This window comes from Ascaphus truei, chromosome 5 (assembly GCF_040206685.1).
Source record: "Ascaphus truei isolate aAscTru1 chromosome 5, aAscTru1.hap1, whole genome shotgun sequence".
NCBI classification, from domain to species: Eukaryota; Metazoa; Chordata; class Amphibia; order Anura; family Ascaphidae; genus Ascaphus; species Ascaphus truei.
Genome location: NC_134487.1, coordinates 43,071,772 through 43,088,931, shown reverse-complemented (window position 1 = coordinate 43,088,931; position 17,160 = coordinate 43,071,772). Strand labels below are relative to the sequence as shown.

The window sequence follows — 17,160 nt, the reverse complement described above, 5'->3', positions numbered from 1 at the left end:
CCCTCCCTAACTATCTTCAGACGCCAACTCAAAACTCATCTCTTCATCACATTCCATGATCCACCGTTAACATCCTATCCCCTGACTCACCCTACCCTCCCCAACACCCATGATTTTCCCTACCCTCAACCCTTCCTAAAGTCACTCCCAAACCCTCCGAAATCACCCACCGATCCAATTGCCTCCATTGTCCCCACTGTCAGACCATTCACCATGCCACTGACAAAATGAAATCAAGAGACATGGCCCCAACCCCTGACCACTAACCAAGCAAGCTCTCAATGCACCTAACCCATAGCACAGCCATAATGTTCCCACCACAATGACATCTTAACAATCACTCTATAATGAAATATATATGAAACCACACCTTTTAGTTAGTAAAACAATGTACAGTGCCCTGGATAAGGGCGCTATATAAATGTTGTTATAAATAAAATAAGTCTTGAGAGGTTGTGCCTATTGCTGTAATTCTCTTATACATGCACATGCATACACATGGTGTTGTTCCACCGCAGGACAGACCACACGCAGCCCCCACAGAGGCAGAGCTGTCGTTAACCATAAACATTCATTTTTTCACAAGAAACATATAAGTAACATTTTGTGATTTTTAACTGTTCTTTTTTTTTTTTCACAAATCTTTTTTATTGGGTACATTTTCAGTATATAGGCGAACAGCTTGAAAAAATTTGTGCTGTTACATGTACATTGTGTCGCACATTGTTCACATATATTGTTTACATATTTTTCATATATTAATCATACATTTTTCTTAACTCTGAATTCGAGCTTGGATTCATTTTTGCTCTGAGTGCGAGCGATTGTGTTTTCTCCGGGTCTGTTTCCCTCATTACATACTTGTATTACACATTATGGATACGGTTTTCTCCAGCTCGATTCCTATCTAATTAACCTTAAACTTTAACCTTGTATTCTAACCTAACTTGTCGTGGTGGTCTTGTTCACCCCTTTCCGTCCTCTGTCTCCAGTCTTTACCCTAGACTAAACTGTCCCCTGTCTGCGAGTCTCTTTCCTCGAGGAACCAGTCCCATCTCTGGCGGAAATCTTCCGTTGTTCTGTTTCTGTCTGTGGACGTCTCCAGTTTGTCTATTGTCATTAGTTTGTATAGTGTGTCATATAGTTGTTCCATTGAGGGCTGTTGTGTTTGTATCCAGTTTATCATAATGGTCTTTCTTGCCGCTAGTAGTATAATCTCTGTGGGTCTGGTTACTGCTCTGCTGATTTGTTTGCCCTCCGTCCAGTTCTCTATATTTGCAAATATAATAGGTATTGGGTCCTTTGTCCATGAGACTTTTAATTTTGTTTTCATATAGTCTAGCACTTGGTCCCAATATCTAGATATATGTATGCATGTCCAGAGGCAGTGTTTAAGGTCCGCCTTTGGTGTCTTGCATTTAGGGCAAAACGTGGTATCCTCTGTCCTGGTCTTTATCTGTCGTTTAAATGCTATGTATGCTCTATGTGTTATTTTCTATTGCATTTCCCTCCATGTCTCTGACGGTATGATCTTGTGCACCCTGTGTATGCCCTGTATTAGCTGTTCCATGTTTTGTATTTCTGGGAAATCTTTTTTCCATGCCTTGAGTGTGTTGGCGTGTGTGCTCTCTATGTCTTGGTCTCTAATAATGCTGTATAGCTCTGACAATTTACTTTTGTCCTGCTCTTTTGCTTTAAAATAGTCGTCTATTCTATTGTTGTTTAGTACTGTAGTTTTGTGATTTGTCAACTTTTTGCAGAAACTGATTAACTGTGTATATGAGAAGGCATGTATTAGGTTTTGGGGGATGTCCCATTTTTGTGCGAGCTCCTGAAATGTCATATATTCCTGTTTGTCTGTGTTAATCACGTCTTTTAGGCAAGTAATCCCTTTTTGTTTCCAAACTTGGAATGATGTTTGGGTATGTCCTGGTATAAATTTGGGGTTGTCTTGAATTGGTAGATATCTTGAGATTGTATGTGACAGTTTAAACTTTTTCCTGACCGTTTTCCATGTTACTATAGTATCTTTGATTAGTATGTTGTTTCTTTGTGTCACTGGGATATCTCCCAATTTAGTATGTAATAGCTCTTTCAGGGAGGTCTCTGGAGAGAACTCCTTTTCTATTTCTAGGGAGGAGTAGTGATTGGTATCATTTATCCAATCTCCTACATGTCTCATTATGCTTGCTATGTTATAGTTCTGATGTTTGGCAGGTTGATACCCCCATTTCCTTTGGTAGTTGTAGTTTTTTTTAGAGCTATTCTGCTTCTCTTATTTCCCCATAGGAATTTTGTCATCGCTCTATTTATTGCCGTATTGTCTTCATGTTTGAGGAGCATGGGGAGAGTCTGCATAGGATAGAGGAGTCTGGCAAACGATATCATTTTGATCGCACTTGCTCTCCCAAATAGCGATAAGGGTAGTGTCGTCCAGTTTTTTAGTTCCTGTACTATTTTTTTTATGATAGGTTTAAAATTATTCTCGTATAGTCTGGAAATTTCTGCCTCCAGCATGATCCCTAGGTATCTGATGGTTTTTTTTGTTACTTTTACAGGGAGATTATATGATGTCTTAGTATCTGGGTTTTTTTTGATGTACATCATTTCTGTTTTAGATATATTTATTTTAAAGCCTGCGAATGACCCGAATGTCTCTATTTGTTGTAGGACCTTTTTGATTGATTCGTCTGGGTTAGTCATGAACATTAGTATGTCGTCTGCGAACATTGATAGTTTCAATTCTGTTTTGTTTATCTTTAGGGGAATAAAGTCTTTCATTTGTCTCAGGTAGATAGCCAGAGGCTCTATAGCTAGATTGAACAGCAGGGGTGACAGCGGGCACCCCTGACGTGTCCCCCTGTATAGTTGGAATGGGCTTGATAGGTGTCCTGCTGCTATTATTCTAGCCTTTGGGGTGTTGTACATTGCCTTTAACATGTTATTAAAGTTTCCCTTGAATCCAAATTTATCTATCACAAAGAACACATGTTCCCACATTATGTTATCGAATGCTTTCTCGGCATCGATTGTTACTAGGGCTGTATTCTCTATCTTGTGTAGTCTGACCCACTCTATTGCCGCTAGTACTTTTCTGATGTTTTTCACTGCGGATCTTCCTTTGACAAATCCCGACTGGTCAGGGTGTATCAAGGATGGAAGAATGTTCGCTAACCTATCTACCATAATTTTGGTGAATATTTTTGCGTCTTGATTGATCAGTGATATTGGTCTATACGATTCTGGTCTCAGGGGGTCCTTGCCTTGTTTGTGTATTATCATTATGTGGGCTGTTTCACTTGTTTGCATAAACGTGGCGTCTTTAAGGGCTTTGTGATATAAATGTTGTAATGGTTCTATCAAGTTTTCTTTTAGGAGTTTGTAATATTCCCCTGACATGCCATCTGGACCTGGGGCCTTGCAGTTTTTTAGGTTTTGGATTGTGTCCTTTATCTCTTTTTGAGTGATAGGGGAGTTTAAACTATCCATTTCTTCTTGATTTACTTTAGGTATTTTAATATCTTTAAAAAATATATCTCTTGCTTCTGTATTTATTTCAAATGGAAGCAAAAAGAAAGAAGGGGAAGGGGGAGCACTGGTGGAGTAATAAAGTTGAGTGATATCTGATTCAGGTGTGTAGAACACTGAAAAATGGATGGTGGGAAACTAAAATAATTTAAACACTCACACGGCCTTGTGCGAATGCTTGCGCATCAAGGTATCTTTTGCGTCCTTGGTTCTTTTTCTTGTGGATTCAGTCTCCACTTCTCGTCAGGGCCCTTTTTCTCTCGATCTGGTGTCCCTTGTCTTCTTTGTACCTCACCTTTTTCTTGCGTGTTGTATCACCCTCAGAGGAAATAAATAGGGGTATCAACAGTAATAGATATAAAAGATATAAAACCACAATCGTGCAACAAAGGGGTGGCACATGGATAGAGTATATAGAGTATATAAACACTCACACGGGCATGTGTGAGTGAACACTGAGGGAAGGTATCTTGACCTCCAGGTAGATCTCGATGTGCCAAAGAGCCTAATGTGACTCTATGGCAATTGGAACAAGGTGTAGATAGAAATAAATAAATATTTACTCACACGGCCAAGTGTGAGTCCCCACTTGGAAAGGTATCTTGTGTGGTCCGTCAGGAGTCCCTGGATAGGGGCTGTGCCAGCCTCTGATGGTGATGGTTCTCTCCCAAAGGCAATGAAGAAATCTGTCAGCTCAGAATGTATGGGCTAAACTCTTTATTAATAGCAAGATTAAAACAACAAGCTCACCGCTTGCTCAACCAGTGAGCTGCGGTGTAAACAAGGGTTAAGAAGGCCAGTCTGTGGGGGATGTTTAGCGGGACTCGTAGGGCTGCAGTAAAAACTCTCGCCGCGTCCGGATGGAGCTCTGCACTTCCCGTGTCCTGCTCCCTATGGTGGCCGCAACAGTTCAAAAAGGTAGGGGGATATCGAGCAACGCGTTTCGCCCTATGGGCTTCCTCAGGCTCCGTACTACGGCCACCATAGGGAGCAGGACACGGGAAGTGCAGAGCTCCATCCGGACGCGGCGAGAGTTTTTACTGCAGCCCCACGAGTCCCGCTAAACATCCCCCACAGACTGGCCTTCTTAACCCTTGTTTACACCGCAGCTCACTGGTTGAGCGAGCGGTGAGCTTGTTGTTTTAATCTTGCTATTAATAAAGAGTTTAGCCCATACATTCTGAGCTGACAGATTTCTTCATTGCCTTTGGGAGAGAACCATCACCATCAGAGGCTGGCACAGCCCCTATCCAGGGACTCCTGACGGACCACACAAGATACCTTTCCAAGTGGGGACTCACACTTGGCCGTGTGAGTAAATATTTATTTATTTCTATCTACACCTTGTTCCAATTGCCATAGAGTCACATTAGGCTCTTTGGCACATCGAGATCTACCTGGAGGTCAAGATACCTTCCCTCAGTGTTCACTCACACATGCCCGTGTGAGTGTTTATATACTCTATATACTCTATCCATGTGCCACCCCTTTGTTGCACGATTGTGGTTTTATATCTTTTATATCTATTACTGTTGATACCCCTATTTATTTCCTCTGAGGGTGATACAACACGCAAGAAAAAGGTGAGGTACAAAGAAGACAAGGGACACCAGATCGAGAGAAAAAGGACCCTGACGAGAAGTGGAGACTGAATCCACAAGAAAAAGAACCAAGGACGCAAAAGATACCTTGATGCGCAAGCATTCGCACAAGGCCGTGTGAGTGTTTAAATTATTTTAGTTTCACACCATCCATTTTTCAGTGTTCTACACACCTGAATCAGATATCACTCGACTTTATTACTCCACCAGTGCTCCCCCTTCCCCTTCTTTCTTTTTGCTTCCATTTGAAGGATCCTGGGTAGATCCTCCATTGGGGTTAGAGTCACAGGAGGACAAGAACCAGAGGGAAAACCTTGTCTACCATCAAGGTTTTTTGATACCATACTTACCCTATTCCTAGGTAGCGCCCAGGTATTTATATTCCTTCTGTAGTTATTTGTCCGTCCCTATACAGTTTGCTGTAGTATTCTTTGAACACCTCGTTTATTTTTTTTTGCTTCTGTGATTATCTCTGTCTTATCATATATTTTAGTGATGGGCGCAGTTGGCCTGTAGTTACGCATAAGATTTCCCAGGAGTCTACCCGTCTTATTACCGTGTCGGAAAAATTTGGCTTCTTTTACTGATTTTTTCCCTAGTTCTTTTTTTTCTAGCCTTACCTCACATATGGATTTTTTCTGGCTATAGCTTTCTTTGTTTTGGGGTGTTGGGTCTGTTTTGAATATTTTGAATGCCTCGCTTAGTTCTTTACTGGCCTTACAGAATTCCTGTGTTGCCTGTTTCTTTCTTCTGGATACATATGCCATAATGTCCCCTCTAATTACCGCTTTTGATGTTTCCCAGTAGAGTATGGGGTTTGCTCTGTGTTCTTGGTTTGTGTTGTCAAATCTCTCCCAGGCTCTCTTTAAGTAATTCACAAAGTCTTCGCTATTGCTTAGGTAATTTGGGAATCTCCAGGTGTTTGGGCTTTCTCTGCCCAGTCCCATATCTAGATCTAGGCGTACCATTGCGTGATCAGATATAATTATCTCTCCCATATCTATGTGTGTTATTTTGTTTAGTAGGTTCGGTGTTAGTAATATTGCGTCGATTCGTGAAAATTAATTATGTGCATTGGAGTAGAAGGAGAAGTCCCTCTCCAGTGGGTTGAGCGTTCTCCATCCGTCTACTATCCCTAGTGCTGTTTTAATCAATTCCATATTTTTGGTTTGGGCGCTGTCTTTGGGCATGCTATCGTTGTGATTTGATCTGTCTAGGAACTTGTCCTGTATTGCGTTCCAGTCCCCCCCCAGTATTAGGTTTCTATGTTTGTATTTTAGTATCTTGTTTATAGTTTCTTGGAAAAATTCCGTCTTATGGTCATTTGGTCCATAGACATTTCCTAGGAGGTAGTCTATTCCTCCACTTCTGACCTCTGCTACTATGAATCTTCCCTCACTGTCTCTCTCTGTGTTGATTATTTCTAGGGGGAGATTTTTATTTATGAGTATGGCCACTCCTGCTTTTTTTCCTATTGCCGGGGAGAAAATGCTGTGTCCTACCCAATCTCTTTGTAGTTTATTGCTTTCTTTTGAATTTAGATGCGTCTCCTGCAGGAATGCTATGTCTGCTTTTTGTTTTTTTAGGTAGCTTAGTACTTTTTTGCGTTTTATTGGGTTGTTAAGCCCCTTCACATTCCATGTTATTATTCGTGTATGCATTTTGTGTCTAAGTCTGTTCTGTGTCCTCTATGTATGTCATCGTTTGCTTTCTCTTGTTTCCTGTTAATTATGATATTCTGGGTTTTTTCTCTCTTTTCTACTTGTTCCCAACACTCTTTTATGTTTTTGTTAGCCTGGCTTGTCAACATGATCTCTGCCTGGTTTTCTGTATTAGAACTTCTAACTTTTTTAACTGTTTAAACTTTTAACTTTCCTTTCTTTTCTGGACTTCACTTTTTTCCAGAGGTGTACTTTCTACCCTCTTGTGTGTCTCCTTGTGTATGCACTTTAGTCTCCTTGTCCCTGCCGGGGGGTATATTTACTATTTTATTTGTTTATTTTTTTTTTTTTTTTTTTTTTGTTCTGTTGCATGCCATTTTTTGTTTTATTCTTTTGTTTTGGTTTTGTTGTTGTGTCCCTGTCCCTTGGCTATTTTGTCCTTGTTTCTTCCTATCTTTGGCCGTATATTAAGGTGTCTGTATGTCTATGTTTCCCTCTTGTTCGTCTCCTTACGTTTCTTGCTGATGTTATGAGTGCTTCTATTGTTGTGGCGTGTGTGTGTGTGTGTGCCCTCCTTCCCGCTATTCTCTTGGTCTCATTGTTTGTATGTTCATGTGGTTGTGTAGCTGTATACCTTACATCAGTGTCGTGGTTGCTCGTCTCTGTCCCCGTTGGGGATCGGTTATTTTCTTGCTGTTAGGTTGTCTGTTTCTGTCCGTTGTCTGTTTTTATCTCTTCTTGTTCTGACTATGCTGCTTTCTCCCCGTTGCGATACCAGGAGTCCACTGTAGGTTTAACTCAATAAGAACACAATAGGATAAAAGAAAAAAAAGAACTTTCAGGTTATTGCATGACAATCACAATCACATTGTTATGTTTTTATGCTTTTTTGTTTTGACCTCTCTTTCTTTTCGCCTGCCCCTCCCTTTCTTCGTCGTCCTCCTCCCCCTCCCTCTTCCCTCTCTCTTCTCTCCTCCCCCCTTCTCTCCACTCCCCCTCTCTCCCCCCCTCTCATCCCCCTTGTGTCCCTTTCCTCCCCTTCCCTCTTTCCCCCCCCCCCCCCTCCATTCTCTTGCCTGAGGCGTTCTTGTCTCTCCCTCCCCTGTTATATCTTTTATCTCCCCCCCCCCCCTCCCGGTTTGGTCACTCCTTTGCATCCATTCCAGCAAGCATTCCTTTGCGGGTTAATATCAGTTACACATTCAGATATCTACATATATCCCTATGTACTGTCACTCACTCTATGCTTGTTCATACCCCTTCTTGGGCCACACTTATACTTATGTTCTTGCACCCCCCCATACATTCACATTTTTTTTTTTTTTTATCTTTTATCATGGGACACGGGACAAATGTCTTAATTCAGTCTCTTTCAAGTAAAATGTGATCTTGGGCTCTGCATCTGTCCACTTTAGCGATCATCGTCTCTTGTGTCATTCCGGTCCTCCTCTGCGTTCCTGGGGATTGTCATCTTTGTCACGTACTTTTCCGCCAGGTCGTGGGATGTGAAGGTTTTCACCCCTGTGTCGGTGTATATTTTTAGAGTTGCTGGGTAGATCAATGCGAATTTCCGTTTTTGCTTGTAGAGAGTGGTACATACCCTGCTAAATTCTCTCCTTTTTTGTGAGACCGTGGCCGAATAGTCCTGGAAAATCATTATTCTCTTGTTCTCAAATGTCAGTTGGTCCGTCTCCTTGAAAGCTTTGATAATTCTGACTTTGTCGTCAAAGTTGAGAATCTTTGCTATTATTGCTCTAGGTTTAGTTTCTTGGTCTTGTCGTGCAGCACCCATTCTGTGCGCTCTCTCTATCTTTATTGCATTATCTGCGGATAGTCCAAGATGTTCTGGGATCCATTTCTCGCAGAACTCTATGAGCTGGTGCTGTTTTATTGATTCAGGTACTCCTATCAGTCTTATATTGTTTCGTCGGGACCGGTTTTCAAGGTCGTCTACTTTTTCTTCTAATATGCAGTTTTTTTTCCGCATTGTTTCTAGTGCTTGATGCAAGTCAGACATTTCGTCCTCCACAGTGCTAATTCTTGTTTCAGCCTCTTCCACCCTTGAGGTGTGTGCTGACAGCTCATTTTTCAGCTCTTCTATGGATGTTTTTATTTTGTCAATTTTTTTATCAAATTGGGGGAGAATTTCTCTTGCTACAGCCTTTGCAATACTTTCATGCTCTGATCTTGTTTGTGCCTGCTTGTCTGCTTCCCCGTTCTGGCTGGATTCTCCTGTCTGAGCCTCATGGCTGTCGGCCATTTTCTGTGTCTCTCTCCTTCTCTCTCCCTTGTCCTGGTGCTGTTGCTGCTGTTTTGGGGCCATCTGTGCAGTTTTGGAGAGATATTTCTCCATGCAGGTGCCTCCGCTTGTTGGGGTGCCTGTCCCTTTAAATTCTGGCTGATTTTTGCCGGCTATTTTCTCGCGGTTACAGCGGTTTTCCCCGGCGGGCCAGCGGAGCTCTTCTCAGTGCGTCCTCACAGCCCTGGCGCCATACCGGAAGTCATGATTTTTAACTTTTCTAAGAAAATTGCATACATTGCTAAATGTACTGCAACATTGTTGTGTTTTTTTATGATGAGATGTCATTCAGCAGTGTACTGTGGATTCTTAGGCTTGTGATTTAACAGCTCAAGTATGACTGCTTTGTTAACTTCTGTCATATACAGTCGGCCGTACATTACAGGCATACCCCGGCTAAAGGACACTCACTTTAAGTACACTCGCGAGTAAGTACATATCGCTCAATAGGCAAACGGCAGCTCATGTATGCGCCTGTCAGCACGTCCTGAAAAGCAATACTGGCTCCCTACCTGTACTGAAGCTGTGCGCAAGTGGGGAGACTATAGAGCCTGTTACACATGCGTTATTTGCATCTGTTACAGTATGCACGTATATGATGATTGCAGTACAGTACATGCATCGATATGTGGGAAAAAGGTAGTGCTTCACTTTAAGTACATTTTCGGTTTACATACATGCTCCGGTCCCATTGCGTACGTTAATGCGGGGTATGCCTGTATCTTGTTTTTTTTTTTTTCTTGATTATGATTTGTACATTGATTTTTGCATTGTTTAACTTTCAAGTTTTAAGTGAAAGAAAAGCAAAATTGGAGAAAACTGAAAATAATTGCAAATTATTAATGCATGTTTTTTATTTTTTAGGAACCGGATCATTTTTAAACAGGAAAGAAGAAAACAGAAAGTATGTTTCTTTTGTGCCTATTAGTTATGAAAATATTTGTTTTAAGTGTAAAATCTTCTTTCAAGAAAAAAAGAAAGATATCTAGTTGGAATGCATACAATAAAAATTCTTACGTTACTTTTTATTACCTTATTTACTACGCGGTGTTACTCCATAAGGCAGCTATTCTAGTGAATGGACCGTTAAAGCCTTTGAACTTAGTAAATGTGGCCCTAATTTGGCACGTACTACTTTAGAAAGACTGAGAAAAAAAAGCAGCAATATCAATTAGGGTCGCTCATATAGACGCCCTTTCTAATCAGATTTTTTTTTTTTTTTCTTAAATAGCTCTGACAATGTATGCAGCCATTGCAGGTACAATCCTCATGGCGTTTACTATCTAATTTTGTTGCCTGTGGCAAAGGGAAAGGAAGTGTCTTATCTAAGGTCACAAGTAGAACTGACCCTAAGGCCGCGCTTATAGTGCTGGCGACGCGACTGATGACGTTGAAATTAGCGATAGTTGTAACTAGGTTTTTAGCGACGCCGCTGGCAACAAGGCCAGTGACTTCACTAAAGGGGGCAGGCCGCGCAATTTGATTGGTTTAGAGACAGTCACGTGGCGACTGTCTCTAAAAAAATCAAATTTACCCGGCTTCCAAATTTTTTGTCACTTTGTTGCCCTTCTGATAAGCGCTTGCAACAGAGTCAATTGATTTGTTTTTGAGCGACGTCGCCGTCACAAGGCACTATAAGCGCAGCCTAAGATTTGAAACTAGTTTACCTCCTTCAAATGCATTTAACATTATCACTGAGCTGCTTCTAACCATAAGGCCGCGCTTATAATGCGCACGACGGATGACATCGCCGCTAGCGAAAGTTGTAATTTGCTTTTGGCGACGTTGCGGGCGACCAGGTCTTTGTTTGGTTCAGAGGCTGTCACATGTGGCAACAGCCTCTGAAAAATCAAATTTGACCGGCTTCAGAAATTCGCGTTGCCAGCGTCGCTCCGTCGCGTCTCACTATAAGCGCATGCGATGGCGGCAATACATTTGTTTTGTCGCGTCGCCGGCACTATAAGCGCAGTGTAAGAGGACATATACAGAGGTACACAATGGAGACCGTTTTAAGGTGAAATTAAATAAGGCTTTATTGTGCCTGTCGCTTTAAACACAGCAAAGAGCAACTTAAGAGAAATAGTGAGCCAAACAAAAACCTGCCCCACTTTGGCATATATGTATCCTTATATTCCAGCCCTTTTTAACTTGGTGGCTACCCAAGCTATTCATAAGCCCAAGTCATACAGATATACTGTATATAGACAACAGTCATTGGAAAATAAAGTCTTATCTGTTTGCTGGGTTGCTGCCTTTTCTCTGGATAATCAGCATCCAGGTTTAGAAGTCTTATTTGTCAGCTCCAGACATCTGTGTTCTCTCGGTCAGTCTCACCTGGGAGACTCAGGAACCTCTGCTCTGTTTCCTAGTTCAGCTCAGGTGTGAGCTAAGGAGTCTCACTTCATGTCTCAAAAGGCAGGCTTTTTCTAACACCTCTAATCAGCCAGGTGCTGGTCAATTAACCAGCACACTGCTGGATTAGAGGCAAGTCTTCTGAACAGGGCAAGTCCCCTGTTACACACAGCCTTAGGCTAAGGCCGCGCTCCCAGAGTCAGCGCCCCCGCACTGCAGACAGGCGGTGCGCTGACATACACAGACCGCGATATGCGGTCTGTAGGGAGCCGGAGCGGGAGGTGGGCGGGAGTGGGAGGCTTGACAGGGAGGGGGGGCTTGGCTTGAGCGGAGGGACCCGCTACTCTCCCCCCCCCTCCCTCCACGGACTCGGGCTGGAGCTGCTGAGGGTAAGTTTAAACACACACGCAGGCACTCATACACACACACACACACACACACACACACACACAGGCAGGCACTCACGCACTCATACACACACACGTGCGCACACACAGGCAGGCACTCACGCACTCATACACACACACATACACAGACAGGCACGCACGCACTCAGACACACACACAGACAGGCACTCACCTGCTTTCACTCCACACTCCTCCCCGCTCCCCGAAGCCTCTCCTCCTCCCGAAGCCTCCCCTCCCCATTGGCTCACAGCCACACCACGTGACGCGTCAACGCTAGGAAACACCATTCTCTTGTGTCTTCTAGCGGCTGACGCGCCACAGCGTGTAGTCAGCTGTGCCGCCAGGGGGGACCGGGACCGGCTCGCGAGGATTCCCCTGCTGGTGGGGAACTCGCGACATGGCCGCCCGCGCCAACGAGCGCAGCGGGACCGAGGCCTTAGGCATCAATGTGATAACAGCAGAGTTTTGTTATTCTACTTCTCTCATCTGTAGTGTAAGAAATGATATCTAACATAATATAAAGAGAGCTTGTGGCCTGGTATTGATTTGCATAAATAAAAATCAACCCCCTTTTATTCTTGTGTACTTTGAGTATAAATATGCTTAGCCAATGAAAAAATATTTAGGTAAAGAACTAGACTTACTGTAGAAAAGGGACAAACTGCTTCTCTAAAGAAATGATGGGTACTCTTGATATAGTAGTAGTAGTAGTAGTATAATAAATAAAAATGGAAAGGGTTAATATAGGAATCGGGTACAGCATATGTTTTTGAGTTGCCTGTCAGCTCAGCTTTTTATATATCATGACAATGTAAATCTTGTTCTAAGTGGAGATGAAGTATCAAAGCAATTTAGGAGCAAAGTTGATGCTGACATACTTTTCATCTTGCCACTCATATGAGTCTTTGCTGCAATGTTTGTCCCAACTCTTTCTTACATTTCACAAACGAGCAGAAAAAGGAGCAGTGCAGAAAAAAGTTCTGGAGCTGAGCATGTGGGGGGTGGGGGGGGGGGGTGGGAGGGGTGGTCACTAAATGTTTGTCAGTGCAGCAGAAGAGGGCCCAAGATGCAAAGTTCTGTGGAGAAGATCATGTGACCAGGCAGTCACTAGATACAATTGGTGCATTGCTAGAGAGAGTGTAGGGCTCAAAGGGGTGTGCCAGAGCCTGTTTCAGAAGAGGAAGGGGATGTGACTTTTTAAATGGTTGCTATAGGAACAAAAAATGCTTGTTACATTATAATACATTAAATTATATTTTCAGAGTTGTTTTAAAACAAAAAAATACAAGTATTTTCTCATAATACAGAACTGATTTATTTAATAAAAAAAACATGTAGGATATTGCTTGGTCTGCAGCTTTAAGTAGAATTAATATGGTAGGTAGCAACCATCAATTAGTTATTTTGTAACTGTCTGCAATGCAAGTTTTCCATTTTCCTTTTTTAATCTAAATGTATTGAATGCCTCACAGCATTAGACAAAAACAATTCCTTGTACTGTAGAAGAGTTTTTAGTCAGATGGAGCTGAACGCTTCTCTACAGATGTAGCGGCTGTTATCCGAACATTTACCTGGGTACATTTTGTGTTGTGCCGCGTGTAGGTTGTGATATATTCACAAGTTTTGCCGCTGCAGACATAATGGCCCATCGGACTAACACAGCAGGGGTCCCTTGTGTGTGAGTCCTACCGGGGTCTGCCTTTCTGTAATAGACGCGTAGTAAGAGGCTGAATCAGTCACTCTAACTGCGTGCCTCTCACAGGCGATCGCAGGGGTTTTATTTAATTTTAAACATTACAGTAATGTAGCAGGGGGTCTCCGGAGCTGAACAGCATTGATTTCAAGTCCGGGGACCCCCTGCTTACCGAGATACAGGCCTCAGTATTGGCATATTCTTTGATACCTTTTGCATTCCTTAACCTTGGGTGTATTCTGATTTTTGTGTCTTCATTTTAGTTAAAAAATAAACAACCAACAGCGTTTACCAGTGTTACCAATGAAAACAAATGTACACTTTTTATTTATATATTTTTTAAATCTTTCATACTATTCTTTTATTGCCTTTGTCAACTGCTTATGGCTGGGCTGGTAAAAGAGGTGAATCTATAGGGAATGCTGCTTCCATTTCCAGTTTTAACCAGAAGTGCAAGATGATTAGTCTGTAGTGTTTTTTCCAGAGTTTTTGGGTTACAACTGGAGTACCTTCTTAAGATATCACTTTTATGTCTGAAGCACTTCCCGTTATTTGTGTCATTTATATGATTGTCAGGTGTATAACGGCTGTGTAGCGCTATGTACATTAATGGTGCTATATAAATCAAGATATACATGCTTGCAGTCTTTGGTCTACTTAAGAAAATATGCACTTAACACAAAAAAAATCTGTAGTAGCAAATTGTGTCCGAAAAATATAAGCACGCTTCAAAATGTGCACAGTTCAATCCGAGCACAAAGTCACTACTGTACTTATTAAAGTTTAAATTTAATATACAAAAATAGTTCAGTGCTTAGATTCCAGAAAAAGATTGCAAAGACATACAGTACAATAAATGTAGACAGTTTCTTCAAAATAAAAGGATAAACAAAAATACAATACGTTACCACATAATATCTGATCCTTTCCAAAAAGGTAATTGGAGCATGACATATGAGAATTTACGTGTCTGACCTCAGAATACACCACCTATTAAATTCTGATTTCATATCTCAATTGCATGGCTTATATCTTAACCTTCCTGCATTGGAACATGGTATTAGCCCTTCATCAATCTGCAGTCAGTGACCTTTTTATCACTTTGGGGGGGGGGGGGAATAACTTTAAAAAAGCTATCTTGACATATAAAATGTCCCATATCTTTATTCCTAGAATACTTAGAAGAACGTGATGTATATATTCGGGTGAGTTTGCCACAGTAAAAGAGACTATTTTTGACTGGCTTACTCCTAAATTTGAATGACAAATGGATATCTGTCCTTTGGCCTTTGCAACCTCAAACGTGAAGTGCTTGGCATTCTTTGATTCGGATAGGATAAGTAAATTGCTACATATGAGTATGGCAGGACGGCATCGCGGTAGGGTTAGTAAGAGTCCAAACAGTATGTTTTTAGGCTTTAACCATCATTGGTTTATTTTGCACAACAAAACAAATAGGCACACTGTCCCTTTAAGGCAAATCTGCAACTAGCCTCTCCAGAGATGTTTAACCACCTGAATGCTGGAAAGCACACATACTGCACTTCACTTTAGTATACAGAGACTGACACTGTCACACGGCACAGACAGAAAAGAAAGGTATTGCTAAAAATAAAATATTCTGAATCATAATCAAAAAGTTAAGTGACAGTGTGGCTAATGTGTGTCAAACTAAAATGACTACAGTCACAATCGAACGAAAGGTGTATAAGGGAATAAATAACAATTTCAACTGTGCATCAAGTTTAAATAACAAAGTGCAAGTGACCCAACATGAATTGGAGTACTAGAAGGAGCAAGTAGATATGAGAATAATAAATATCTAGGTGCTATAACACCAGAGTGCATCATTGTAGACTGGGAATAGACAATGCATAAGTAGAAGCAAATCCTTCAAATAATGTGATATAGTAAAAATAGCGATTTGAAAGATGGCCGTTCACTACAAAAGGACACTCAGGAAATAGTGCACACTAAGAAACCACATAAGAAGGATATCAATAATATTTAATGCCAGTGCCTTGTGTGATGTAACATAATAGGGCTGCTGCAGCTCTAAAGATGGACGCCAGCTCAGAACAATCTATCTTTATAAAATGCACAGTATCAACAGGGTGAGTGTGTATTCAATGAGATCTGGTGCCAAAAGAATTCAAACACATCAAATCCAACACATATCTCTATATGTAGGTATACCCATAATAAAAGAGGTCATGAAATGTGTGAATAGGTGAAAATAAACTAGATCTCAGGAGTTGGAACCTAGGGTTTAGCAGCAGATAAGGATCCAATAGATGGGCTGATAAATTGTGCGGATCATAAATAATAGCCTAACTACTGAGTAGTGGATGTGGTAGTGGATATATGTGGGTAAAAACCTTGTGCCAACTTTGCCGGAGAGTCCTTAAGCATCCAGGGCCCATAAGAAATCTTGACACCCCACTGGCCAAACATTCTTGAGACACATGATGGAGAATCTAAAGAACTTTAATTCACAGGGATTGAACCTGAGGTTCTCAGGAGGCAACTGAGACAGGGAGCTTCTTAAGAGAGAATCCAGATGGATTTACACATTAGGAACCCTGGCCTAAATGAAGGGTTTGTGTTCTCCCCCTTCATTTAATTTGCATAGAGCTACGAACCTACATAACCACTCTTATCAATTTAGGGTATAACCATCGTAGTCCTTCCACTAAGTAATTATGCTATTTATGATCCGCATGATTTATTTATCCATCTATTGGACCCTTATCTGCTACTAAACTCTAGGTTTGGACTCTATATTAGATCTAAGAGGGGCCTGTTTACATTAAACCTAGTATTTCGTTTTCCTGATCACCCTGGCAGTGGGCACCTTTTGGGTTAATCCCTTCTCACTCTAGGTAGGACAGGAAATAGACTTTTGCAGGTAGGCCATAAAAGGCCCCTCCCTCTAATTGCACCTTAGTCTTTTTCCTGTCCTCACAGCTAGGAGTAGGATTTTTTATTTTCTAAGGGACTCACCTAACTGCACTTTTTGCAGTGATCCAGGGATCTCAACCTTTCTGCCCTGAAGCTCCGATCGACGCGCCCCTGAGGGTGGCAAGACGGAGACCCCCAGGAGTCGGGGGAACCCCCAGGAACCCTGTCACGGGCGGGGGAGCAGCTGCGAGCCGTGTGAAGGCTCATATTGACCGCACTAGCGTCTGGAACGCTGCGGTAGAAGAAACCCCCAGGAGCCCGGTACAGCGCGGGGGGAGCAGCTGCAGCTGTGAGCCGTGTAAAGGCTCAGATTGACCGCACTAGTGTCTGGAACGCTGCGGTAGAGGGAACAGTGCACGCGACCGCACGGGAGCGAGCGCGTCACGTTCCGGCCGGCGGATGCGTGCACAGACACGCAAGCCGTGCACGAGCACTGTGGTGACGTCATAGGAGCGACGGACACACTGTGTGTGTGTGTGTTTGAAAGAAAAGCTGCAGCATGGAACGCTCAGCAGGGAGAAGCCAAGTGCTGGATATGGATTCTAAGATGGAGACTCCTAAAAGTTTACTTCCCAAGACTAGGTGAGTCCTTAGTTTTAGTACTATATGGGAAAGAGAGAGGATCTATATACATTAGGGTGTATATTTAGTATTTATT

At 42.1% G+C, this 17,160-nt stretch overlaps 1 protein-coding gene across 5 annotated transcripts in view; it reads left to right on the top strand.

Moving 5' to 3' along the window:
• The window catches only part of REDIC1 (regulator of DNA class I crossover intermediates 1), a 110,397-nt gene that overhangs the window by 18,232 nt on the left and 75,005 nt on the right, over positions 1-17,160 (top strand). For 4 of the 5 annotated variants that reach the window (XM_075599764.1, XM_075599763.1, XM_075599761.1 and 1 more), the window contains exon 2: positions 9,954-9,993. The exons of the other annotated variant lie outside the window; for it this stretch is intronic. In XM_075599764.1, coding sequence (XP_075455879.1) covers positions 9,954-9,993 — 40 coding nt within the window. The remainder of the gene's footprint in view (positions 1-9,953; positions 9,994-17,160) is intronic. 5 annotated transcript variants of the gene reach the window in all.